The sequence below is a fragment of the Aplysia californica genome, unplaced genomic scaffold (genome assembly GCF_000002075.1).
Source record: "Aplysia californica isolate F4 #8 unplaced genomic scaffold, AplCal3.0 scaffold00942, whole genome shotgun sequence".
Taxonomy (NCBI): domain Eukaryota; kingdom Metazoa; phylum Mollusca; class Gastropoda; order Aplysiida; family Aplysiidae; genus Aplysia; species Aplysia californica.
Genome location: NW_004798212.1, coordinates 158486 through 183817, shown reverse-complemented (window position 1 = coordinate 183817; position 25332 = coordinate 158486). Strand labels below are relative to the sequence as shown.

The 25332-nt window shown below is 49.0% G+C and overlaps 1 protein-coding gene across 1 annotated transcript in view; it reads right to left on the bottom strand.

Annotated features, from left to right (window-relative positions):
- Positions 1-25332, bottom strand: part of LOC106013492 (extracellular matrix-binding protein ebh) — a 59136-nt gene that overhangs the window by 27167 nt on the left and 6637 nt on the right. Inside the window, exon 6 of the mRNA XM_013089394.2 lies at positions 2100-24329. Within this exon, the coding sequence (XP_012944848.2) occupies positions 2100-24329 (22230 nt within the window). The remainder of the gene's footprint in view (positions 1-2099; positions 24330-25332) is intronic.

The window sequence follows — 25332 nt, the reverse complement described above, 5'->3', positions numbered from 1 at the left end:
GGGGGGGGGGAGATGGAGCTTACCAGAATGTGGGATGTGGGTCAGGGAGAAAGGAATACTTGGACAAATTAACGGAAAGGAAAACGAGAATGAAATGTGGTCTGGACGGATGAAGCAGTGGCACTCACTCAGCAGTTCCTGATTGATTTCGCTCGGTTATTACGGTCTCTGTATACCACGTACCGCAGTGCGCCGCTGTGCAAATTTATCTGAGAACAACAGCACCCGCGAAGTACGGGGAGAATACCAAGGTATTTACATTATTGCAGAAGGAGGATATCTGTCACGGGTGAATTGTGTACATATCTGTTCATGGATGACCTGAAGGAGGGCTGTGAAAGAATGGTGACAAAGAGCAGGAACATTTGTGGGAGAGATGGAAAAGAAAGAGAGGGTGCGCATGAATGAGGTACAGCCGGGAGGAGGAAGAGAGAGAGAGAGAGAGAGAGAGAGAGAGAGAGAGAGAGAGAGAGAGAGAGAGAGAGAGAGAGAGTACAACTATGGATATAGTACAGGGAAAAGTAGTTGTGAGTAGGGTAAGCCACAGATGTGAGTAGGGTAAGCCACAGATGTGAGTCGGGTAAGCCACAGATGTGAGTCTTTTTCAGTACAAAACTGTACAGTCACTGTGAAGTTTGGGCAAAACACAAAGGTCAACACAGCAGCCTCACTACCAGAGAGCCTAAAGGCACGAAAACAGTACCAAATGTACCGAGCATGTCATACCGAACGTGTCAACAACACATCTGAACGAAACAATTTCAGACAAACTACCGTCTAGAAATAGCAACAGATGCCAAATCACTTTCAACTGGAACAACAAAATGGGAGGCATAAACAAAAAAATGTTTACCCACGATTACAATGGAGTCCATGTACTAACAAACTCAGATTTAAATAAATTCTCACTTCATAAAGGAAATAAGACCACTGCTTGATTTAGATTTGTTTCTCTATGAGTATTCAGTACTAAAGTCTGGATAATATGAGTGTCTTGTGCATGTGCATTGTGACCATGCACAGCACTATTTGCAACAAAAAAATCCACCCCATAACTAAAACTAAAAAGGTCAAGTCCACTTCAGTAGACTCCACCATACTCTACAAAAATTCCCAATGTTGAACCAAACATGACTGAAACCCACAATTTCTTTACCGCTGAGTCTTAAAGTTATTTTAAGTTTTATCACAGAGCCTGCCTATTTCTACCTCCATGACTATTGAAATCATTCTGTTTCAACAAAGATTTACAACAATTTTGAGACAGCTAGCCGACATCAACACAAAACAGAAATTATGAGCACGCACAGAGAAGTTAATCATGCTATGATTAGTCGGAAGAGCATTAAGATTTCACAAAAGTACATGATAACACATTGCGTTCATAGATGGGACTTTTTCCGCTATAGCACGAGTCCGCACTGGAATAATAATAGCCGTATGCGATTTCATGCAGCGCTTATAAACAAGAGTTGCAGCATGCATGCCCTATGTGGTGTGATGTGGAGTTGTAAAGGGCACAGCAGTTGGACAAGACATAATGACTGTACAAAAAAAAACCCAACAGTTTCCGAGTAGCAAGTGGCAACATCTTGTCTAACTCCCAGCCAGTGCTGCTTAGTACTGGTCATGTCTCAGTGCAACAGACACAAGTTATTGGCAACAAAGCATGAAAAGACCAGCACGTGAGTCTGAGGTCACAGCAAAAGGAGCCCCACCTTCTGATGATCAACAGAGAAACAAAAGTCAACCAAAACCTCCAGTGCTTACAAAAAAAAGTATGCCCTTACCACAAATATAATTTGCTGTGTAGATATACATTTAAATCCAACAGAAGAAATACATTGTTGAAAAACATACAATGGTAAATTTGTGTAGTCCTTTTAACAAAATTTTGCATTTTTTACTGATTGTAATTATTCTACAAGATCATAAAACTATGCAAATTTCAACATCTTTGACATTTTTATCTGGCTCAACAATTAGAAGACAGAAAAACGCAGCTCTCCCTCAGACTCACGAGAAAGGCTGTGTCAAAAGTTACAACCGTGCACTGACACGAGCCGGCAGAAGCAAAACTCTCTTCTCTTAACCCTTACATGTTGTTGTGCGCCGAGCGACGACGCCTCCCTCAGGCTCTCACTCTCCGACTCCAGGGAGACAATGCGAGCTTGAGACTCTCGAAGCTCCACCTCTGTGGCAGCCAGCTTTTGCTGCAGGCTTTCCACGTTCATCTGCAGAGACTCCACCTCCACCTGTCCGCCTGAGCCTACACTCTGTCCAGAGGAGGCCATCAGTGAGGTCTGACCGGTGGTGGACAGATCAGACTCCTGGAGGACGGATGTGAAACCTGAGTCGTTGTTTACACTGACCGGCGGTTTCTCCTCACTGGCTGGAGTTGTTCCCTCTACCTGCCAGTCCTGGACAGCAGTAGCGGAAACAGAAGGAGTGGTGTCCCCACTGGAAGACATAGCTGCCAAAGACGAGGCAGCGACGGGGAATAACTCCTGGGAGGTTTGGGAGAAATAGGAAGACGCAGAGTGGCTGGTGAAAGTCGTCTGAGATTCTTGTCTCTCCTCCTCCACCACCACAGGCACTGAGGAGGAGGAGGAGGAAGAGGCAGACTCCAGCTGAAACAGTCTCTCCTTCATGCTTGAGACTTCTGCCTCAGACTTCTCCAGCTTCTTCGAAATGGCCACAATTTTTGCATCACGCTTCTTCACATTCTTCTGTAAAGTGGTGATCTTCGCCGACAGTTTGTCAGTTTGAGCCGAAACGACTTCGTTATTGTCCAAGGCAGAAGGAGCAGAAAGCGACACTTCTTGTGTTGTGCTTACAGAGTCTTTATCACCATTGCTCTCCATCTTAGTCTGCTCTAAACTTTGCTGCAAAGACCTGACCTGCGTGGAGAGTTCACTCACGTGTAACTGAGATTGCTCAAACTGAAGCCTCCACGCTTCCCTCTCCTCACCCACACCGACTAGCATTGCGTCTGCATCAGACAACTTTTTCGACAAGTCCGTAACCTCACCCGAAAGTCCAGATCTCTCTTGAGATATAAATTCGACTTCAGCAATTTTCAGGTTCAGATCCGATTGTAGTTTCTCAATCATAAGGGAAAACTCGTGACTTTTTCTTTGCTCTTCTGCGAGAGAAGAGCTGAGCACAGCCACTTGTTGTGTGCTAGATTCACTCCCCTGAGTAAGCTGTGTGCGGAAGGAGTGCAGCTCCAACTCCTGCGTGTGGATAACGTTCTCACACCTCCTCACCTCCACCTCTAGAGCTTCTATCCTGACCTTACTGTCCTCCAGTGTGGCGTTCAGCCATGACACCTGCTGTTCCTCACCCTCTTGTGCCAACTTTGCAGCATCTCTCTCTGCCTGCAAACCCACAATTTCTTTACGCAACTCATCTACAGCACTGACATGCCTCTCATTCTCTGAAACTGCCTCTTCCTTCACTTCTGCAAGCTGCTTTTGCAGCTGAGGAACCAGACTGACCAATTCTTCCTTCTCTTTTAGCGTTGCTGTCAAAGCTCGGAGCTCATCTTCGAGATCCCGGACACTAGCAGCCGATGAGGTTTGTAAGGAAACATATTGCTCCTGAAGGGAGGCCACAGATTGTGACTTGATATTCAGTTCTTGCTGCAGGCTGTCTATGCTCTGTTGACGAGAGTCGTCCAGGGACACAGCACCCGACAGTGACTGGACCTGCTGCTGTAGGTCTGAGAGAGATTTATCTTTGCTGGACACATCATCTTGCAGTGACGACAAACTCTCCTGAAGTCTTTGAATGCAGTCATCTTTATCCACAACAGCCTGCTGGTATTTGCTGTTTGAGTCAAGAGCGGTTTCAAGAGCCTGTTTCTCTTGAGACAGTTCACTTTCCAGCATGGACACACGCTCTCTGTAGAACTGTTCATCTCGTTGGAGCTTCTCTCGGTGAGCTTTTGCGCTGTCCATCTCAGCATTGTGTTCCCGGAGCCTCATCTCCAACACTTCCAGCTGCTGTACCAGAGCCAGCTTCTCCTGCTCCTTAGACTGCACGACATCTTTCTGTTCGGCTGCTGACCGCTGCAGACTCTGGCTCTCCAGCTCTCGCTGCTGCTCCGCCTGCTGAAAATATTGCATGTGTTCCCGCAGCGTCTGATTCTCCACCTCCCACTGCGAGCTCACACCTCTCATTTGCTCAAGCTGAGCGGCCAGGGTTTGGTTCTCTGATCCTAGACGGTCTCTCTCGTCTCTCAAACTCTGACAGTCAGACTCCACCTTCAGGATCTGGTTCTGCAGCCTCTCGTACTGCACGGCCAGCTCATCATGCTGCTCACACAGGCTCGACAATTTGCCTTCTTTATTCTTGAGCATCGTGCGTAGCTCACTCGCTTTACTTTGAGCCTCTGACAGTTCACTGGAGAGAGAGACTGCAGCAGTCTCTTTCTCCTGCTGAGATGTTTGCAGACTTCTGAAAGCCTGCTCGGTCGATTCGACCTTAGACTGTAAAGACACATTCATTTCTTTTAAAGCTCCGAGTTTTTGCAGCATTTCAAGCTCTTTCTCAGATGCTGCAGAGATAAATCGTTCAGAGTTCTCCAACTTAGAAGACAACTCTTCGGTTTTGTTCACATAGAACTCCTCCGTTTCCCTCAGTTTGGAATGCATCTGGTTCATGTACTCGTCAGCTGCTGCTTGAGAGCTCTGCACATTTGTGATCTGCTCCGCATAGCTCTGAAGCTGTCCGTACAGCACCTGCCTCTCTTCCTGGGCCTGAGCCAGTTGATCACGCACAGCCTGGATCTGCTGATCGTGTGCCTCTTTGTCATGGGCTGAGTTCTCACTATGGGTCCGCTCAACTTCCAGAATATTCTGTTTGAGAGACTCGTTCTCGAGCCGGGCTTGTTCTAGCTCCGCCATCAATTCCTTGAGTTTCACCGAAGACTGCTGTACCAAGCCCTGCAACTCTTTCTCTCTCTCCAGTCTCTCAGCGCCTGAGCTGGTCACCTCAGCTTTCATGGACTCGAGCCGTTCCTCCAACTCTGCCTTTGTGGAGATGGTCTGCTCAAGTTGCTGCCACGTCTCCTCGTACTTTTTCCTAAGAGGCTCAGCGTCACTCTCAGACTGCCTCACCTTCTCCTTCAGCTCCTCTAGTTGAGCGGCCATCGAATCTTTCTCCTTCTCCGTCTCCGCCAGCCATGCCCTCACATCTGACAGATGTTTCTCTGCCATGAACTTTTCCTCCACCACCAGTCGCACCGACTCGGCAGTAGAGTAGAGCAGATCTTCCCCGGCAAACTGCTCCACGACTTGGGAGTTGACCATGTCCTTGATGTCAAACACGCAGTTCTCCAAGGCCCGCTTGTCCCCGGTGACAAAGTGTAACTCTTCCTGAACGTCCTCAAAGTCATGGCGCAGTTTCTGAATATCTTCCTTGGAGGTATCCAGTTCTATCTCCAGCTCCCGCACATTGGCCTCCAAGCTCTCGCGGTTCTGCTCACTCTGTCGGAGCCTGTCGCTCAGCTCTTGGACGTCATCGCTGTGCAGCGTGGAGCGGCTGTCGTACAAAGACGACGCGCCACGGAGGGAAGACGAAAGTCTCGAAACATCCTCGGCAACAGACTCTACACTTGGGGCAGACGACATGCGGCCATGCTCCGCCTGAAGGGCTTTCAGCTTTTTATTCGAGGACAACAGTGAGGCTTCTTTTTTCTTGAGCAGTTTTCTGAGGCCCGTCACTTCTGCCTTCAGAGAGTCCACAATACTGGGGGAGTCTGTGATGGGAGCGGCCGCAGACTCCGGACTTGTCTGAGGCTGATCCCCTTCCTGTGAGACAACAATCAGGGGATTCTCCGTCTCCTGGGCAACAGGGGACTCGGGCAGCGATGGTAGCTTCTCTTTCTTTGGTGTGGAAGAACTTATTCGTTTTGTGAGAGCAGCGATTTTGGCATCTTTCTTCTTCAGTGTTTTCTTAGTCTCTTCCATTTCAGCTTGAAGCTTCTCAAGGTCTTTTTTGGTCGTGTCTAAATCCAAGGACAAATGTCCGATTTTCGTACTGTTTTCATCCTGAGTCCCGTACATTTCCTTCATAACCGTTTCCATCACGCTGACCTTGTTATCCCTCTCCTCCACTTCCTGCAACAAACTTGTTATGTGGTTTTGTTTTTCCTCCACACTAGCTTCAAGGGATTGAATTCGAGTCTCAAATAATTCAGAACTTTCACTACTACCTTGCTGAATACCTTCTAAAAATGTCACTTTTTCTTTCAAAGAAGTGTTTTCAGACATCACAATGCTCAAGTCTGACTGCAGTTTGGTGCGATCTGCATCAAAGAAGCCCTTAGCATCAACAATCTGCTGCTGGAGAGATGCTGCCATTTCAGACTTGGTCGAAATCTCCGCTTGAAGTGATTCCACAAAGGTTGCCCTCTCCTGTACCAGGTTCTCCAGGAGGCTGATGGTCTCCTTGTGAGCAACCACCTGCTGCGACGCCTCGTGCAGCTGCTGTTCCAGCTGGAGCACGCGGTCAGCCTCGGACACGCCAGACTTCTGTGACTCCTCCAGCCTCTGTGAGGTGGACATGAGCTCCTGCGTGGCCACCTGTAGCTCCGCCTCCAGGACCTGCTTGTTGTGGGACAAAGCCTGGGCCGCGCTGTCCTCGCTATCTAGTTTCTCTAAAAGTTGTGACTTCTCCCTCTCATGCAGCTCCCTGCTCTCGTTCCACAGGATCTCCGCGTCGTAGTAGCGCGTCTGAAGGCGGACGATCTCGGCGTCCTTCTCACTGATGAGCTCCTTCAGGGTGTCCTTCTCAACGGCCACGGACTGATACTGCATGAGAAGCTGCCGGAATTTTCGCTCCTCCTCCGGTAGATCGGACAGGTCTTCAGCAGACTGCGACCACGACAGAGACAGGAAGGGATCCTCTGGCTGTGCGGGAGACGAGGCCGCCACTTCCTCTGCGCCTTGCTGTTTGGCCTGTTTAGCAGACTTCTTGGCCTTGAGGTGCAAACCTTGGATGACTTTCTCTTTCTTCTTTAGACTCTTCTCCAGCTCCTGCTTTGCCGATGTCATACCTTCCAGCTCCGTCCTCAGATTAGAAACCATTGCCTCCAGAGCCGTTCGCTCTGCTGTGACGCTCTCCAGCTCCGCCGAGAGTCGCTGTAGGTCTGCCTCCCTACCTGTCACAAGCGGAGACGGGTCTGTAGAGGAAGAATCTCCCTCTCGACCATACTCCGCCGTCCTCAGTTCTTTCTCCAGACTCTGGGCGAAGACCCTGGCTTCTAAATCTGTCGTCCCCGCCGCGGCTGGCCTGCTGGACATCTGAGGAAAGCAAGCTTGTGAGGGACGTACCATTTCCTCCACCAAAACACCATTTTCTACAGCTGTGGTTGAGACGGAGCGGGTTGGGGAGGAATCAAATGAAGAGGTGGGAGAAAGAGGAACAGGGGAAGCTAAGGGGGAAGCAGAAATCAAACGGGTGGGGTGTGAGGAGTATTTCATGTCTACGTGATGTGCTGCGTATTGCAGATGTTCTACCTGACTTGCAAGATTCGCTAAGGAGGTCTCCCGACTCAGGCGTACTTCTTCCAGCTCAACAATCTGTCCCTTCTGAGATTCTATTTCTTTATCCTTAGCCACTACCGTCTCTTCAAGGGTTTCAATTTCCTGATTCATCTTTTCAACTACTTCTTTCAAGTGAGCATTTTGTGCTGATAATTCAGAAAGTTCTGTTTTGACCTCTTCATTCTCTTGAAGCAAAAGCTGAAGTTTCTCTTCTATACACCGCTTCACCTCAAACTCCACACTTTGCTCCTGCTTCATAGCACCAAGTTCAGACTCTAAGCTGGCGTTTCTGTGCGTGAGAATGGCCATTTCAGACCGAGCATTCTCGATGGAGGACTCAATCTGGTCACACAGCCGGAGACGCTCTGCATCACCGGCCGTCTTCTCCTCCTTCAGGGTCGCGAACTCTTTTTCCAGAGCTTGGTACTCATTCTCCGACTGCTCCAACAAAACCTGCAGCTCCTTAACGTCTTTCTCTTTCTGCCTCTGAGCAGATTCCAGCTCCATCTCCCAGATCTTTTTCAACTCTTCAAGGTCCTGCACTCTCTTGGAGCTTTCCTCTCTGGCATAGGTGACCTCTTCCAGGTGCCTCCGTGACTCACGGATTTCTTCCTCAAAAAATTCTTTCGAAGACTCCAGATCAGATCTCAGGTTGTCCCTGTCTTTCACGGCCTCCTCCAGATTGGTTTCCAGACTATGTATTTTTGTGCCCAAATCTCTCTTCAAAATAGAGAGTTGTGACTCCACTCTGTAGCACTTTTCTTCTGTTTCCCCATACACGTCCAACAAAATCTCTTTCTCCATCTGTTCAGTGGCCTTTTCCTCTGCCAGCGACTGTACCGACGCCTTCAACTCCTCCACATCCTTCGCAAAGGTGACCTTCACCTCATTGATGAGCTCGGTGCTGACCTCTTTCTCCGCCATGACCTCGTGCAGCTCCTTCAGCTCTCGACTCATCTCCATCACTTCCTCCTGCAGCGACTGGCACGACAGCCGTGTGGCCTGAAGCTGTGTCTCCGTCACCTCACGTTGAGCCACCGCCTCGTCCAACAGGCTCAGCAAGTTCTTCTGGTCCTGTTCCATGGCCGTTTTCTCCCCGACCACGTTCCCAAAACTCTTCCTCAGCATGTGAAGCTTTTGCTCAAACATTTTCTTTACATCTGCTACAGCTCTCTTCTGAGCCGGGAGTTCAACTCTGGACAAATCTTCTCCATCCCTGAAGTCGTGAGACGTATTGGTCAGGCGGAATTCAGCATTGGGAGTAGATGTCACAAATCCATTATTCCCAACCCTCTCGTGGTTCACAGCCACTGGTGAAGCAATAACCTCAATACCATGAGCAAGATTATCACCAGCAGACAAAAGATCACTGCCATCCTCCTCTCTTGTGATATTCTCAGGACTGTCAGCATCAGCCACCAAACTCTCTTCCTGCGCAGCCTTCGACTCATCTAGAATGCTCAAACAAGTCTCAAAGACTTCCATCGACTCGGAAAGGGTTTTCACTAGCATGTCAACTTCCTCCTGATTCCAGTCTGAAGAGATAAACAATTCTTCCACCTTTGACTCCAGGACAGTGTTCTCGTGAGCCAGTCTAGCCTGAAGGGATGATTGAGTGTCACACTGATGCCTCAAAGTCTCCAGCTCGCTGGACAGAATGGCCACTTCCCCAGACTTATTCAACAGCTGTTGGCTCGCCTCAGAAGAGACACCGGCAACATTATTCAGATCTTCTTCCAGAGAAGTTACTTTTTCTCTCAGAGCCGCCTCTGAATCACTCAAGCTCTTATTTTCTTCCCGCAACTCCGCCACTTGATCCTTACGAGCTTCACCTTCCTCTCTGGCCTTTTCAAAAGCAGAGGAGACAGACTGGAGTTCCTCTTGTTTTTGAGCCAAGTTCTGCTGAATCTCCACCATGCACGCTGTCATGTTCTCTTTCTCTACAGCCAGTTCCTCCAGTTGTTCCTTCAGCTTGGCCTGATCTAGCTGACCCTCCTGGAGCTGTGCCTGGAGAGAGGTCATCGTCTCCTCTTCTCTCTCCTTCCCCTTCAGCAGGTTCCTCAACTCTTCCTGCAGCTCCTCCACCTGGTGCTCTAGACTGGAAGACTTGGCCACTTCGTTCTGTAATTTGACCTCCGACTCCTGCAGACTTTCTTGCATGTTCTGAAAGCTCTGTTCCAGAATTTCTCTCTCGGAAGACTGAGACGCCGAGGCAGACGTTAGTGTCTCTGTTCGTTTCATTAATTCCTCTTGTGATTTCTCAAGCTCTGACTTCTGATTCATCAACTCTTGCAAGGATTTCTCTAGATCCGACTTCTGAGATGTTAGCTCCTGCAGCGATTTCTCTAAATCTACAATTGCACCAGAAAGTGAGTCATTCTCACGGCTAAGTTCGGCACTTCGAGAGCGCTCACTCTCTAACTCAACAGCCATTTCTTCCAGAGTCTTCTTCAACTGACCACTCTCCTCACTCAGGCTGGCGTTGTGAGACTGCTGCTCCACCAGCTGCTGACAGACTACCTGTTTCTCCTCTTCCAGATTGGCATTGCGATGTTTCAGATTTGTCTCAACTGAAGACTTTTCGGTGGTCAAACTCTGAAGTCGGGTCTGCAACTCAGAGATTTCTGACGATAAGGACAATTTCTCCCTGTACAAGGCAGAGAGACTGGCTTCCAGCGAGGCCACCTTGTCATCCATAGTCTGGTGGAGGTTGGTGATCACTTCAATTTGACTCACTTTCTCGTCCAAGTCCATTCGGATCTCCTTCAGCAAGCCGTTCAGATGACCTACTTCCTCCTCTTTCGTGGTCAGCTCTTGCTGCAGACTGGCCACTTCCGAACTCTTCTCTTTCACCTGCACAAAGCTGTCGTCCATATTTTTAGTCAAGCTTTCCTGAACTCGAGACATTTCCACACTCAGCTTCTCATACGCAACGGTCGATTCATGCAAGCGAACTTTCGTTTCTTCTAAAGCAATCCCATCTTCCGTGGACACCTGCTTCAGCTCCTGGAGTTCTCTGGTCGTGAAGTCAGACACCTGCTTCAAGAACCCGTACTCCTCCGCAGCCTTCGACAACTCCTGGCTCAAGCTGACGGTAGCCTCTTTCTCCAAACTCAGCAGCTCTTCCAGCTTGTTACACTCCTGCTCTAAGGCTTCCTTCTCTTTACCCATGTGAGCCAGACTCTCGTCCTGCTGACTGGACAAAGCCTCCAGCTCTGAGCTCAGGTGCTCACTGACCGACGCTTGTTCCTGGAGCTTGGCGTCAGCTTTGGCCACCATGTCCAGGGTGTGAGCGAGCTGTTCGCGCATGTTGCTCACTTCCCCTTGCAATCTCTGCTGGACCACGAGACTTTCCTTCAGTTCCTTCGCCAGACTTCTGTGCTTCTCCACCTCTCCACGGAGATCTTCTTGTGACGAATCCAGCAGGGCCTTGAGGGAAACGAGCGAGGCATTCAGGTCGCTGAACGCTTGCTGCAGGTGCTCCTTCTCTTCCACCTCTGCTCTCAGACGTTCCTTCAGCTCGGACAGAGTCTCGTGGCATAGTTTAGACGCCTCTTGGATGTGATGCACATCTTCCTTGGCAGCATCCAGCAGGCATTTGTTGGAAGTCATCTCTTCTAGCAGTTTGGAAACGTTGGAGGTGACGTCATTACAATTGGAAATGCTCCTCTCAATGGACTGTTTGGTGTTCGCTAGATCTGTCTTCACGTGTTGATCCTCAGCTCTGAAACGTTCCAAACTATCTTTTACATCTGTCTGGGTCGTTCTGCATTCTTCAATGAAAGCTCCTAGTCTTTCAAGCTCATTTTTCTTCTTAGACACAGCAGTTTGCAAATTTTCCGCTTTCTTAGACAGGCCTTCTTCCACGTGCTGTCTTTCTTTCATAATTTTCTGAAGACTATTTTTCAGCTCTCTAATTCCCTTCTGCATCTTGCCGTTCTTGGTTCTCTCCTCAAACAAAGCGGTGTTGACTCTCTCCAGGTTGTGGCTCAACATCTTGTCGTTGTTCTGTTTCTCCTCCTTCAGAATATCCACCATCATCTGCAGCTCTCGGCATGACTCCTTCATGGAGACAACCTCAGTATCGGCGGAATCCTTGGCTTTCAGCAAACTCTCGACCTCAGTCTCAAGATCCCTGATGACAGATCCTTTTCGAGAGATCTCAGAAATGGACTCCCCGAGCTCGCTCTGAACAGCCTCCACATGCTGGTGAGAGGACTTGAGCTGGGAGTTAAGCTCCTGGACTCTCCGCTCCTTCTCCTGATGTTTGTTCTCTAGAGACGCGATGATCTTCTCCGAGTCAATCTGCGACTTCTTGTAGTCCTGGAGATGGTCCTTCAAGTCCTTCAGTTCCGAGGTGAGGTCTAAGAAGGACTCGTGCACGGCGTTGTACTTCACCTGGAGGTCGCTGAGCCGTGAGTCCTTCTGCTCGAGCTGTTCCTCCATCTCAAATATCTGGTGGTAAAGTCTCTGGGATTCTGCCTCTGCCGTTGCAGAAAGCTCTTCCGTTTTCCTATCTCCCTCTTCCTCCAATGTTTTCAGTCTGCTTTGCAGAGCTTCAACTTCCCTCTTGCGCTGATCTTGCTGTAAACTTCGCTCCTGATCAAGAAGAAGGTAGCGTGTCTCCATGGAGAACAATTTTTCATTGAGTTCTTCAACGAGTGGAGAGAGAATACTGTGCTGCACTTGGACAATTGACAGTTCTTCCGATTTCTCTGCAAATGATGACTTGAGGGTAGTTATTTCTTCCAGGTGACTTTCTAAACTTGTCTGTAGTGCTTGATTTGTCTCTACCAGCTGAGTCTGACTGCTCGTAAGCTCATTCAGGAGAGCAGCCTTTTCTTCTTCAAGCGTAGACACAGCAGTTTTCCGCGTAGCTACATCTTCTTTTAGTTCCATGACAACCTGATCAAGGGCAAACTTCTCTTCTTCAAGTGAGACTATCACGTCTTGTTTCTCCTGCAACTCCCGCTGCACGCTGGTGGCGTCAGACTGCAGACGGAAAAGCTCCCTCGTTTTCTCCTCCAGCTCCGACTGCAGAGAAGAAATGTGTGAGCTCTGTACTTGCTCCTGCACCTGGGCCTCCGACAGACTGTCCTGGGACGCCTGCAGCTCCTGCTCAAAGGCCTGAATCTGAGCCTGCAGCTCTAGAATGGTGGTCTGGTATCTGGTCTGGTATGTCTGAATTTCCTCGTCTTTCCGATGTGCCTCAGCCTGCAGAAGTGCGTTGTTCTCTTGTAGAGAAAGCAATTCCTTCCTGAATGAGTCCACCTCACCATCTCTTTCCATCATGGTTGCTTTTTGAGTGGATATCAAATTGTTATATTTGTCCTTCTCCATCTGCAATTCCTCCTTCAGCTTATCTTGTAGCCTCTCTGCCTCTTCCCGGCTTTCACTCAGTTTGGTCTCCAGTTCTGAGATATGTTCCACTTTCTCAGCAGTCTCTTTCTCCGTTTTGTCTAAAGCTTCGTACAACTCGGTGACAGATTCGCCTAGCGACTTCTCCATCTTGGTTTTCTCCTCCGACATCTCGTGGAACATCTCCGAGACTTCCTCCAGCTGCCGGCTCAGAGCCTCGCTCTCCTTCATAAGTGTAGCCTTAGCTTCCTGAGTGGCATCCAGCTCTTTCTGTAAATTGTCTGCTTTCTTCCGGCTGTCCAGAATCAGTTTTTTTGAGGAGGCGGCGATGGACAGAAGGGCATGTTCTGTATCCTGCTGTTTGAGAGAGTCCTCCTGCAACACTGTGATGATGGTGCTCTGCTCTGTGATAAATGACTGGAGGTGTTCAACCGTCTCTTGCAGGTGACTAGACACGCTTTTCAGTTTCGCTGACGACAAACTCAGATTCTCCGATAATTCAGCATTATTCTCCTGAAGACCTTTCACTTGATCTTCTGACTTTTTCAACTTGTCAGTCAACTCTGCAGCTGTGTCTTTCAGGCTTAACTTTTCTCTCTGAACACTCTGCAAACTGGCAGACAACTCAGCGTGTCTTTCCTCATGTTGCCCGTTCTCCTCTTTCAGCCGAGACACTTCCTGCGTCAACGAGTCCACTTTCTCCAGCAGGGAGGTCATGTGATCCTGCAGCTCTTTCACCGTGGACAGCTTATCTTCCTCGAGCCTGGCTTTGTCTTCACTCATTTTCTCGAGCTCCGACTGAAGAACATCGGCGGCATCTTGCATGGAGGAGGAGATGACCCTCTTCTCTTCCTCCAGCTGGACTTTCTCCTGAGAGACAGCCTCAAGCTGTGAGGTCAGAGCGGCAACGGAAGCCCTGAGAGACGTCTGCACCTGCTGCAAGTCACTCGTCACGTGTGCCTTCTCGTGTTCCTTCAGCTCCAGCTGGGACGTCAGGACGCTCACCATGCTCTCAAACGACGCCACTCTCTCTTCCTTCTCCTGCAGCAGGTCCAGTTTCTCCTGCTCAGATTTCTGTTTCAGCTGTTCAACAGATTCAATCTCCATCATTAGATCTGCTGACATCTTCTCTGTGGCGTCTTGGTACTCCTTGTGAGAAACGGTCAACTGGACATTTTCCTGTGTCAACGTTTCAACCGTCTCTTGAAGCTTTACACACTGGACATCGAGTTGTTCTTTGCTCTCTTGAACATGGCTCAACTGTGCCTCAAGGTCTTTCTTCTGTGCTAAGGCCTCTTCCAGACTGGAACTCACATTACTCAACTGTTCATGGAGTGTTGCCTTAAGCATCTCCTTCTCCTCCTGAAGTTTCAAAAACGCACTTTGTTCTTTTGACACAGACGATTTTTCTGCCTCAAGAGAGCTCCTCAGATTTTCCATTTCCGTTTGAAGAGATTCTAGTGTTTGGTTCAGAGCTTCAGTCTTCTCCTCTTTCTCCTGGCATGACTTCTCCATGTCTTCGCAAGCAGTGGTCAGTTCTGACACGCTCTGGGTCAAGCTAGCAATCTTTTGGTTGGCCTCCTCCAGCAAAGAGTTAGACTGGGCAGCCTGACCCCTGACCTGTTCCCTACTGACCTCCACCGCGTCTAACTCTTCCCTCACACCCTGAAGCAAAGAATCGAGCTTACTCACTTGCGCTTCCAAATCGGCTTTCAACTGACTCAGGCTCTCAACCTCCTCCTTGGCAGACAGACAGGACGTCTCGAATTCCGAAGCGCGAACCTTTTCCATGCCGAGCTCTGATGTCAGTGATTCTATGTTTGTCTCACGGGCCTCCAGCTTGAGATGGCTGTCATCTAGGAGTGACTTCAGTCCGGACACTTCCCTCTGCAGTTCTTGAACCTGTGAACCTAATGCAGAGTTTGACTCCTGCTGGGATGTTAGCAACTGATTCGTGTCGTCAACCGAACTCTTTGCAGTTCTCACTTCTTCCAGCAGTTGCTCTTTCTCACTTGCCAAAGTCTGCAGATCTTCATTCGCTTTTGAGACACTGGAGGTCAGAGCGTGGCACTGCTCCTGAAGCTCACACTTTTCTTCCACCAGAACCTTGGATATATTCCGTTGCTCTGACAAACCCTGTTCCTTCACCTCTACAGTGTGCAGCAGGTCAGAGTTAGCTGCCTTTAACTCTTCAATTTCCTTAGACAAAGTGTTGTTGAGCTCAGAAGAAGCCTGAAGTTCTGAGATATACTTGTCCATTTCAGACTTCACAGAAGCATTCTCACTAATAGCAAGAGTTTTCTCTTCCTCCAAAGTCGTCACTTTCCTTTGCTCTTCAGTTGCAGTTGACTGTAACAGCTCAACCCGTTCTGTCAAGGTCTCCTTCTCCTTTTGAACCTCAGCCAGCTTAGACAAAACAGATCCTTTTTCTCCTTCCACAGTCTCTTTCATTTGTTGAACCTCCTGGAGGCTTTCCAGGTTGTTTTGGATTTGTGATTTCAAGAGAGTTATTTCTTCCGATTTCCCCGCCAAATCCAAGCTCAGAGCCTCCACTTGTTGACCTCTCTCATCAGCGAGACACCGTTTGGCCTCGGCGTCCTCCTTCAGAAGTTTCTTCTCCTCTTCCAGACACTTTCTCTGCATGAGCACAGTGGCCACAGAGGAGTGGGCCGAGTCACAGACAGACACCACCAACGCTATCTCCTCCTGTAGCAGGATGAGTTCCGTGTTACGAGAGCTCAGCTCATCCCTCAGTTCTTCCATCACCGCTTTGTATGCGTCCGCCTGACCCGTCGATTCTTCTAGAGCTCTGACCTTTGACCCCAGCTCCTCCTCTATCTGCCGGACCCTCTCCTCCCTGGCAGACAGCTGGACCATGACAGCTTCATTGGCAGACTGCAGATCGCCCAACTCTTGCTGCAGGCTCTCCACTTTGCCAGCAGACGTCTTCAGATCTCCTTCTAGAGCAGAGATAGTATCCAGCTTCTTATTTACCTCAAATTCTAACCCAGCCTTCATTTCTTCCAACCCAGAGATTTGTTCTTTCATTTGAGCTACGTCCGATTCAAACTGCCTCACTTCTCCCTGAAGCTGCTCGATCTCAGCGTTTTTTAGCTGTAAAGTGTTCGTCACATCTCCAACTCGTTGGGCGTACTCTTCACGCTGCCGTTCCGACGCGTCTTGGTCTTCAGAGAGAACAAACAACTTCTGCTGAAGATTATTCAGCTCGGCGTCCTTCCCCTCGATGTTTGCCCGATACTTCTCACACTCCTCCTCTCTGTCTTGGAGTTCCAGGCGTAAACTATCCAGCTGGGCATGAACTTGCTCCAGCCCGCTCTTGTTCACCTCCACACTGTGCTCCAGCTCTTCCACCTGCAGGCTGTACTTCCTCTCCTGGGCCTCAAACTGCTGTGTCTTGTCGCTGAGCTCCTGAGACTTACTCTCCAGCTCCATGTTCACCTCCTGCAAAAGTTGCTCCACTTTCTTCAATAGATCCTCTTTCTTTCTGAAATCTTCTTTCAGCTCTTTGTAGTCTGCTTTCAGCTGTTCCACCGTCTGCAACAGATTCTCAGACGAACTTCTTTCACTGGTTAAGTCAGCCTGAACTTGGGAACATTCTTCCGATTTCTTCTCCAACTCGATTTTGACATCTTGCAGAAGCTGTTCTACATTTTCTAACACTTCCTCCTTCTTCGCCCTGTCCTCACTGGTAAACTCCAGTTTGCTAAACAATGTCTTCGACTCTTCCTTTAATGAAGAATAAAGTTGCTGGGTATTTTCTAGATCTGCTGTCAACTTTTCACACTCGTTGCTCTTTTCCTGCAGTTCTTCACCATTTTTCTTCAGCTCTTGCTCTAACACAGACACCCTCTCCTGCTTCTCTTGATCGGCCTTCGTGACGTCACCCAACTCCTGAGCCAGTGTCTCCAGCTGCGTTTGATGGCTTCTCACCAAACTGTGCGCCTCGCCCAGCTCTCCCGTCACCCTCTCGCACTCCTCCGACTTACTCCTCAGCTCCTCCGACACCTCTCGCAGCACCCGCTCCACTTTCTCCAGCACCGCCACCTTCTCCACCAGCTCAGCGTCCGTCTTCAACAAATCCTCCTTCAGCGTGACGACCAGCGTGCTCTTCTCTTCCAGTTCCATCCGCAAACTTTCACAAGTGTGGCTGAGCTCTTGGTGAACCCGGTTCAGAGTCTCCCTTTCAGCCTCGGCAGCTTCCAGTTGCTGCTGTACAGAGGTAAGCACCTCTGTCAGGTCAACTGTCTGTTGTTGCGCGGTTGCCAACTGCTGCTCCAACTCCAGTACCCTCTCCTGAGTGCTGCTCAAACTGGTTAGCTTGTCATCCAGACTCCTCTGCTTCTCCTCCTTCTCCACTCTCAGCGTCTCCTGGGAGGCCGATAACTCCTGCACTGTCTGCAAAAGACTTTCAATTCTCTCAGATTTCTCCCACTCACTTGTCTGCAACCTATCCCCTCGCTCCTTCAGCTCAGCGATCTCCTGCAATTTCTGATCAAGGTTCGCCTGAAGCTCAGTGACGACACCGTCTTTTGTCTGTATCACACTTTCCAACTGAGAATTCTGCTCCCTCGCTCTGGAACATTCCTGCTCAAGTTCCTCCAATGACTTGTTCTTCTTCACCACTTCATTCTCCAGAGAGAGAATAATTTCTTTCTTATCGTGAACCGAAGCCTGCAGACACTCCACAGTCTCCTTCATCTCCCCCTGGAAGTTGTCCAGCATAGTCTGTAAGTTTTCCAGAGAGCGCTGGAGCAGAGAGTTGTCCACTTCCAGACTGCTCACCTTCTTGTTGGCGGCCTCCAAGGCCTCCTCGTAGCCCGCAGTCTCTGCACTGGACGTGGCCAGGCCGGCCTTCAGCTCCCTCACCTCCTCCTCCAGGTTCTCAATCACCTCAGACTTTTCCTCGGCCTCACTGGCTGCTCTCTCCAGACGATCTTGTAGCTCCTGCATGCTCTTGGCCTGTTCTTCATTGTCCGACCTCAGATCTGTGAGTTCTTTCTCCAGATTGCTCAGAGCCAACTGCGACTGCAACACAGTCTCCAAGGCCTCCGTCTTCGCCTCTGATTCCTCCTTCAGCCTGGACTCTAAAGCCAACTTCTCCGCATTCAATTCATCCACAGTTTCTTCTTTCTCTCTCACCTCCTGCTGTAGTGAGTCTATCATAGACCCCAGTTTGACATTCTGTTCATCGCTGGTCGCCTCTGCAGACACCAGCCTCTCCCTCAGCACAGATATCTCTCCTTCCCTGGTCTCTAGCGCAGACTGACTCTTGTCTATCTCAAACTGTAAGCCACTCATCTCCTCCTCATGTCCTGCCCGGACCTGTGACAACTCCTCTGCTCGACTCACCAACAACCTCTCCAGTTCCTCAATCTCTTCACTCTGAGCCTCAGACTTCTGCTGTAGATCCAGGGCCTCAGACCCCGACACCACCAGCTGAGCACTCGTCTCTTCCAGCTGTTCTGTCGTTGACTGCAGCAGTGACTGTAAAGAGTTTTTCTCCGAGACCAGGGACTCCAATTTGGAAAGTAAATAAGAAATTTCAGATGACTTTTTCTCCAGTCTCTGGTTAAGACCTACAATGTTCTCATGCATGAGCTTCATCCCTTCATCTAGAGTAGTCAAGGATGCGGCATCACCTTCTGGTGCTAGCGAGGAACACATCTGAACACATTGTTCCAAGGCAGCAGACAGCAAAGTCCTCTTGTCTTGTAGCTGGCTTCCCAGACTGGAAGACAAAGCATCGGACTGCAGTGTCTGGGATTCCAGCTCGCTGACTAGGGCACCGTTCCCAATTTGGAGCGATAACACCTCCTCTTCCAGAGCCTGAACGCTCTCTCTCAAACCATCACTTTCACTGACTAGATTCTCATATTTGGTGGACAGAGCTGTAAAATTCTCTCTCACACCGTCACGCTCAGCACAAACTTGCACACTCTCCTCCTCTTTGCTCACCAAGTCGGTCTTAAGGCACTGCAGCTCTCTGCGAACAGCCTGGAGTTGAGAGGAGAGCTCAGCGACATCTGCGGTCACCTCATCACGTTTCCCTTGCAGCTCCACATTCACCTGCTCCAGCTCACTCACTTTGCCCAGCAGTGCGTCTCTCTCTCCCTCCACCGACCTGTGCCGCTGAGCCAGACTTTCGTACTCCACAAGCACACTCTCGTTCTTACTGACAAGACTACTGAGATCATTTTCCGCCGCTCTGAGCTTCGTCTCCTCCTCCTCGTACTGTTTCCTCACCGACTCACACTCTGCGCTCACACAGTCCAGCTCCTCGCTGGTACTCCGACACTGCTCCTTCACAGACTCCAGTTCTCCTAGCACCGCCTCTTTCTCCTCACAAGCTCGGGACAAATCCTCGTCCTTCCTCTCCAGTTTGGTCTTGAGTTCCTCTGCCACACGACGCTCCACTCCCAGCTCAGAACTTCTCTCATCTAGCTCTGCCTGTAGCTCCTCCTTCTCTCTCTCCACCTCTTCCAGTCGTGACATGACCTCTGTCTTCTCACTGGCTCCTACAGCTTTCAGCTCGTCCACTTCATCGGCATACGTCGACTTTAGGGTGGTCAGGGCCATTTCCAGGCCCTCCACTTGAGCATGGTGGTCGGATCTCGTAGACTCCAACTGCGACATCAGAGTTTCTAGTTCAGAGTTTTTCACAGTGACCAATTCGTCCGCAGATGTTACCTTGTTTGTCAAGGCTTGCACTTCAAGCTTCAGGTTTTCAATTTCCATTTCAGAAACACTTAACTTTTCAGAAGCTTCCAAAAGCTCTTTCATGGTTTTGTCATTTGAATCTTTTAGTTCTGACATTTCATGACTCCTCTCTGACAAAGAATCTTTCAACCCACCAATCTCAATTTGCAAATCGCTGTTTTCTTTGCTAAGTGCATCCAGCTGCGACATGACCTCTGTCTTCTCACTGGCTCCTACAGCTTTCAGCTCGTCCACTTCGTCGGCGTACGTCGACTTTAGGGTGGTCAGGGCCATTTCCAGACCCTCCACTTGAGCGTGGTGGTCGGATCTCACAGACTCCAACTGAGACATCAGAGTTTCTAGTTCAGAGTTTTTCACAGTGACCAATTCTTCAGAGGATGTCACTTTGACAGTTAATGCATGCACCTCAACTTTTAAAGTTTCATTTTCTGTTTCAGAGGAACTCAACTTTTCAATTGCTTCCAAAAGTTCTTTCTTAGTTTTCTCATCGGAATCCTTTAGTTCTGAAATCTCATGACTTCTTTCGGAAAGGGAAATTTGCAACTCATCAATACTTTTCAGCAAATCACTGTTTTCCTTGCTTAACTTTTCTCTCTCTTCCCTCATCTCACTGCTCAATCTAGCAATGTCCTCTCCTTTCTGTGTCAGCACCGCCTCTTTCTCCTCACAAGCTCGGGACAAATCCTCGTCCTTCCTCTCCAGTTTGGTCTTGAGTTTCTCTGCCACACGACGCTCCACTCCCAGCTCAGAACTTCTCTCTTCTAGCTCTGCCTGTAGCTCCTCCTTCTCTCTCTCCACCGCCTCCAGCCGCGACATGACCTCTGTCTTCTCACTGGCTCCCACAGCTTTCAGCTCGTCCACTTCATCGGCATACGTTGACTTTAGGGTGGACAAGGCAATTTCCAGACCCTCCACTTGAGCGTGGTGGTCGGATCTCGTAGACTCTAACTGAGACATCAAAGTTTCTAGTTCAGAATTTTTAACAGAGACCAATTCTTTCGCAGATGTTACCTTATTTGTCAAGGTTTGCACTTCAAGTTTCAGGTTCTCAATTTCCATTTCAGAAACACTTAACTTTTCAGAAGCTTCCAAAAGCTCTTTCACGGTTTTGTCATTTGAATCTTTTAGTTCTGACATTTCATGACTCCTCTCTGACAGAGAATCTTTCAACCCACCAATCTCAATTTGCAAATCGCTGTTTTCTTTGCTAAGTGACTCCAGTCGCGACATGGCCTCTGTCTTCTCACTTGCTCCCACAGCTTTCAGCTCGTCCACTTCATCGGCGTACGTCGACTTTAGGGTGGTCAGGGCCATTTCCAGACCCTCCACTTGAGCGTGGTGGTCGGATCTCACAGACTCCAACTGAGACATCAGAGTTTCTAGTTCAGAGTTTTTCACAGTGACCAATTCTTCAGAGGATGTCACTTTGTCAGTCAACGCTTGCACCTCAACTTTTAAAGTTTCATTTTCTGTTTCAGAGATACTCAATTTTTCATTAACTTTAGACATTTCTTCAGCATCCCTTTCTATAGAGCTCTTCAGCTCATCAACTTCCTCTGTGTATGTTGACTTGAGAGTGGTCAAAGCAATTTCCAGACTTTCAACCTGAGTGTGATGGTCGACTTTCACCAATTCCAACTGTTCCTGGAGTGAGGTCACTTCCTGCTGGACAGCTAGCAAACTGGTGCGGAGCTCATCCTCCTTCTGGTCCCCTGACGCGGCCAGAGTCTTGAGGTCGCGCTGTGCCGCCTCTTTCGAGGTCAAGGCCTCTTCCAGATTGGCTTGTGTCTGCTGAAGCAGTTCTCTGTAGTTGCTCAGCTCTGCACGCGACGTCTCCAGCGCCCCCTGGGAGTCTGTCAGACGTTCTCCTGAGTCCTCGAGCTCCTGCCTCAGATCGACAACCTCAGAGGCGGAGACCACGACCTGGGCGCACGTCTCCTCCAGCTGCTCTGACTGTGCCTGAAGATGCGACTGAAGCGAGTTCTTTTCCGAGGTGAGGGATTTCAGTTGAGAGAGTAAACCAGCTATTTCAGACGATTTTGCCTCCAACAATGCATTCATACTCCTCAAGTTTTCAGACGACAATTCGAGCTTCCCAGAGATTTCATCACCTTTTAGCTTCTCTTCGCTAAGCTGAGCAGTCACCTGCTCTAGATTACTTTGTTTACTTTTCAGTTCAGCCTGCAAACTTTCCACCAAAGAATCTGAGTTCTGCATTTGCATATGACTATCACACAGCTGAGAAGCCAGCCTCTCCGTTTCTTCCCTACTTTTCTTCAGCTCATCGCCCAAGTCTACATGCTTCCCCTCCAGCTCTTGTTTCTCGGCAGACAAAGCGTCCATCTGCCCAGACTTCTCCGCCAGCAGCCCTCTCACACGTTCCAGCTCCTCTCCCTCAGCGCTCAGCTGTTCCGCCAGTCTCTCCGTCTGCTCACTCAGCTTGCCCACCTGGCCGTGCAAGTCGGTGACCAGCATCTGCTTCTCTCCAAGTTCAGAGGTCAAGGACAGAACTTGCTGCTGCAGGACGGAATGCTCACTAAACGACTGCTGAGTGACAGTCTCTAACTGCGTCTGCTGTGTATTTAGCACGCCCGTGAGTCGCGAGACCTCCTCTTTACTCGCATCTAAATCTCGCTGAAGCGTTTCTGCCTGCAGAGACAGAGACATAAAACTGTTGTGCTCTTGCTCTAAACTTAACTTCAGTGACTCTACTTGTTCTTTGGCATGCCTGCATTCTTTTTCTACGTTATCAAGCTTATTAGTACGCAACACTAACTGTTCATGCTCTGAGTCAAATTTTTCTTGCAAACTATCCAGTGATTCACATTTCAAAACGAATTCTGCATGCTTAGAATCTAGTGAGGTCTGCAAAGATAATACAGTTTGTGAAAGTTCCGAGCATTCCTGTGACTTTTCTGTGAGGGATTTTTCGGTTTGGGCACACTGATCTGAAAGAGACTGAACATGCAAAGATTGCTGATGGAGTGATGCGGTTATAGATTCGACAGAGGCTTGTAGTGCATGCTTTTCTGACTGGACAGAGTTGAGCGAGGTCTGTAGACGAGAAACGTCCTGAGAGGCAAGCTGATTACTCTCACACAAATCCCTCACCTGCTGGTCCTGGCGTGCCCCGTCGGCCTGGAGCTTCTGTAGAGCTAGCTGGAGCCCGTCTGCCCGATCGCGCTCCTCCGACAGCTCCGCACTCAGCACGTTCACCTGAACGTCTTTTTCCGAGGTGGTGCCCCGCGTCGCTTGAAGCTCCCCCTCCAGGCTCACCAGCTGGCGTTCCAGGGAGGCCACCAGGGTGTCCGAAGTTTCCTTCTCTTCCCGGAGCCTCTCCAGGACAGCCTGCGTCTGGCGCGCGTCTTCGTCGAGAGAATCCGACATGCTGGTCAGTTTGTGGCTGTAGTCGGTGATCTGTCGCTGTAGAGATTCGTTCTGAGATTTGAACTCAGACACTTTGGTGGTGGACGATTCCAAATCAGAAGACACACTTTCAATCTGACTCTGAAGCTCCTCACAGTTCGTTTTGAATGTAGAGAGTTCCAAATCTTTGCTTTCTAACACATTTTGCAACTCAGCATTCTTCTCATTCACACTGGTCAAGTCTGCACTAAGGAGTTCGTTTTTCTTATTCACACTGTCCAGCTCCTGCTGAACTTCTGTCAAATTCACGGTGAGAGATTCTACGGACTGACCACTGCTTTCTTTCACGACTCTCAGCGCTTCGTCTTTGTCTTCGCACAACTTTCTCAATTTTTCAAGCTCCGCGGACACAGAAGTCAATTCTTGTTTCACACTCACATTATCACTAGACACACTTTGGAGACTGTCCTGAACACTCTGCAGCTTATCACCCTTCTCCTTCGCCTCTCGCCGGGACTCCTCCAGCTCTGCCCGAAGTTTTTCCACATCGCCCGTCGCCTCGGAGACCTCACCCTCCTTAGCTTGCAGCTGAGACTCAAGAGCCGTAATAGAGGCTCTCTGCCCCTCGGAAGACCGCTGGTATTCCGATTCTTTCTCCTTCAGCTGGGACCGAGAAGCTTCGAGCTCGAGCTGAAGTTTGGAGGAGTTCTCCGTCACACTCTGAAGCTGCTCGTCGCTGCGCTGAAGCTTGGACGTGAGATCATTCACCGACGCTTGCTGCTCGCTGGACAGCCGCTGCTGCTCTGACAGCTCAGCCTCCAGGTCGGAGAGCTGGGAGAGAAGCGACTGCGTCTTCTCCTCAAACTCCTTCCCTTTCTCGCTCTGTCCATCCCTCGACACATCTAGCTCTCGTGTCAGCTGCTTCACCTGCAGCTCAAGGTCACGATTCGACTGGTCAGACTGTTCGAGAGAGGATTTCAACCCCTCAATCTCGCTGTTAGCCGAGGCAAGCTCAGACGTCACTTTCCCAAGGCTGGCTGACTTGTCAGAAAGATCCTTAGAAAGAGCCTCTACTTTGTCCTGCAAACGCGAGACTTCCCCGCCCAGCTCCTCCTTCAGCGCCTCCAACTGCAGCGAACTGCCGTCCAGCTCTGAGCGAACGCTGGACAGCTGTGAGTGGACGTCGGAGAGGTCCGTCTTCAGGGAGGCAACTTCCTGTTCCTGCGTGTGCGTCTCGCTGGTCAGCTGATCCTTGGTCTGCTGTAGCTGCCCCAGCTTCTCATTGGCTGCCTCCAGCTCCTGGTCCAAGGACACCTGAAACAAGACAATGCCTTCCTACAACTCGTGTACACCAACGTCTTTGACGCTCCACCAGTATGAATATATGAGAGAATGAGAGAGAAAAAAAACAAAAACAATGATAGAGTATAGAAAAAAAATAAATAAATAAATGTGCATGAGATGATCGTCACACAATAGTGACTCGTTTGAGCAAAAGAAATTCGATCGAGCATAAACACTCGCCAACCCCCCACCCCCTCAGATATTTCGTGTAAACCAGCAAAATATCCGCACTGAAACACAAAGAACAGAAGAACAACAGAAGTAGGCAGAGATTACCACAGGTGTCAGTGTGGGTTTACGTTTCAAAAACTTGAAACTACATGTAGTAAGATGAAAGTGTCTATTCAGAACTGCATTCAGTGTAAAAGAGAGTTGTTCTGGGAAAGGGTCAAATAGGACTAAGTGAAAGAAAACTGAAATAATTTTCAAAAGAAGTAGGAGCCTATATTTAGTCAACAATCTGGCTTTAATTAGCCTCTTGAAAAACAATGAATGCCATGCCAAAGTTATGCGATTAAGAATGCCCAATTACTATCATATTTTTAACATTGTGAGGAACACAACAGAAGGTAGGCTAAAAAGTTAGTTCCTTGCTTGTTTGTTTTTCTTTTGAATGTTTGTGTTTTCACAACCCCATCAACTTAGTTCCTTGATATTCAGACCAACAGGTTGATAAAGGGAACAATAAAAATGAATTTCTAAAAGAATGCAAGAATTCTTAAATGAGAAAGTGCACAAAATCATAAAGGTGCTTAGTCTTTTGCACACTTTGATCATAAGATGAGCATTCACTGGGCTGCCTGATTGTCCTTTATCTACAATATATTTCTTTTAAAGAAAAATCTCTCCTTTAAGCTCGAAACAAAATTTGTTCTTTAAAATCAATTTATCAAAGGATTCATCTGTTTCAATAAAAATAGTAAAAATATCAAAAAGCCAGTCATTGACTTGACTGAATTGAAACACACTGTAA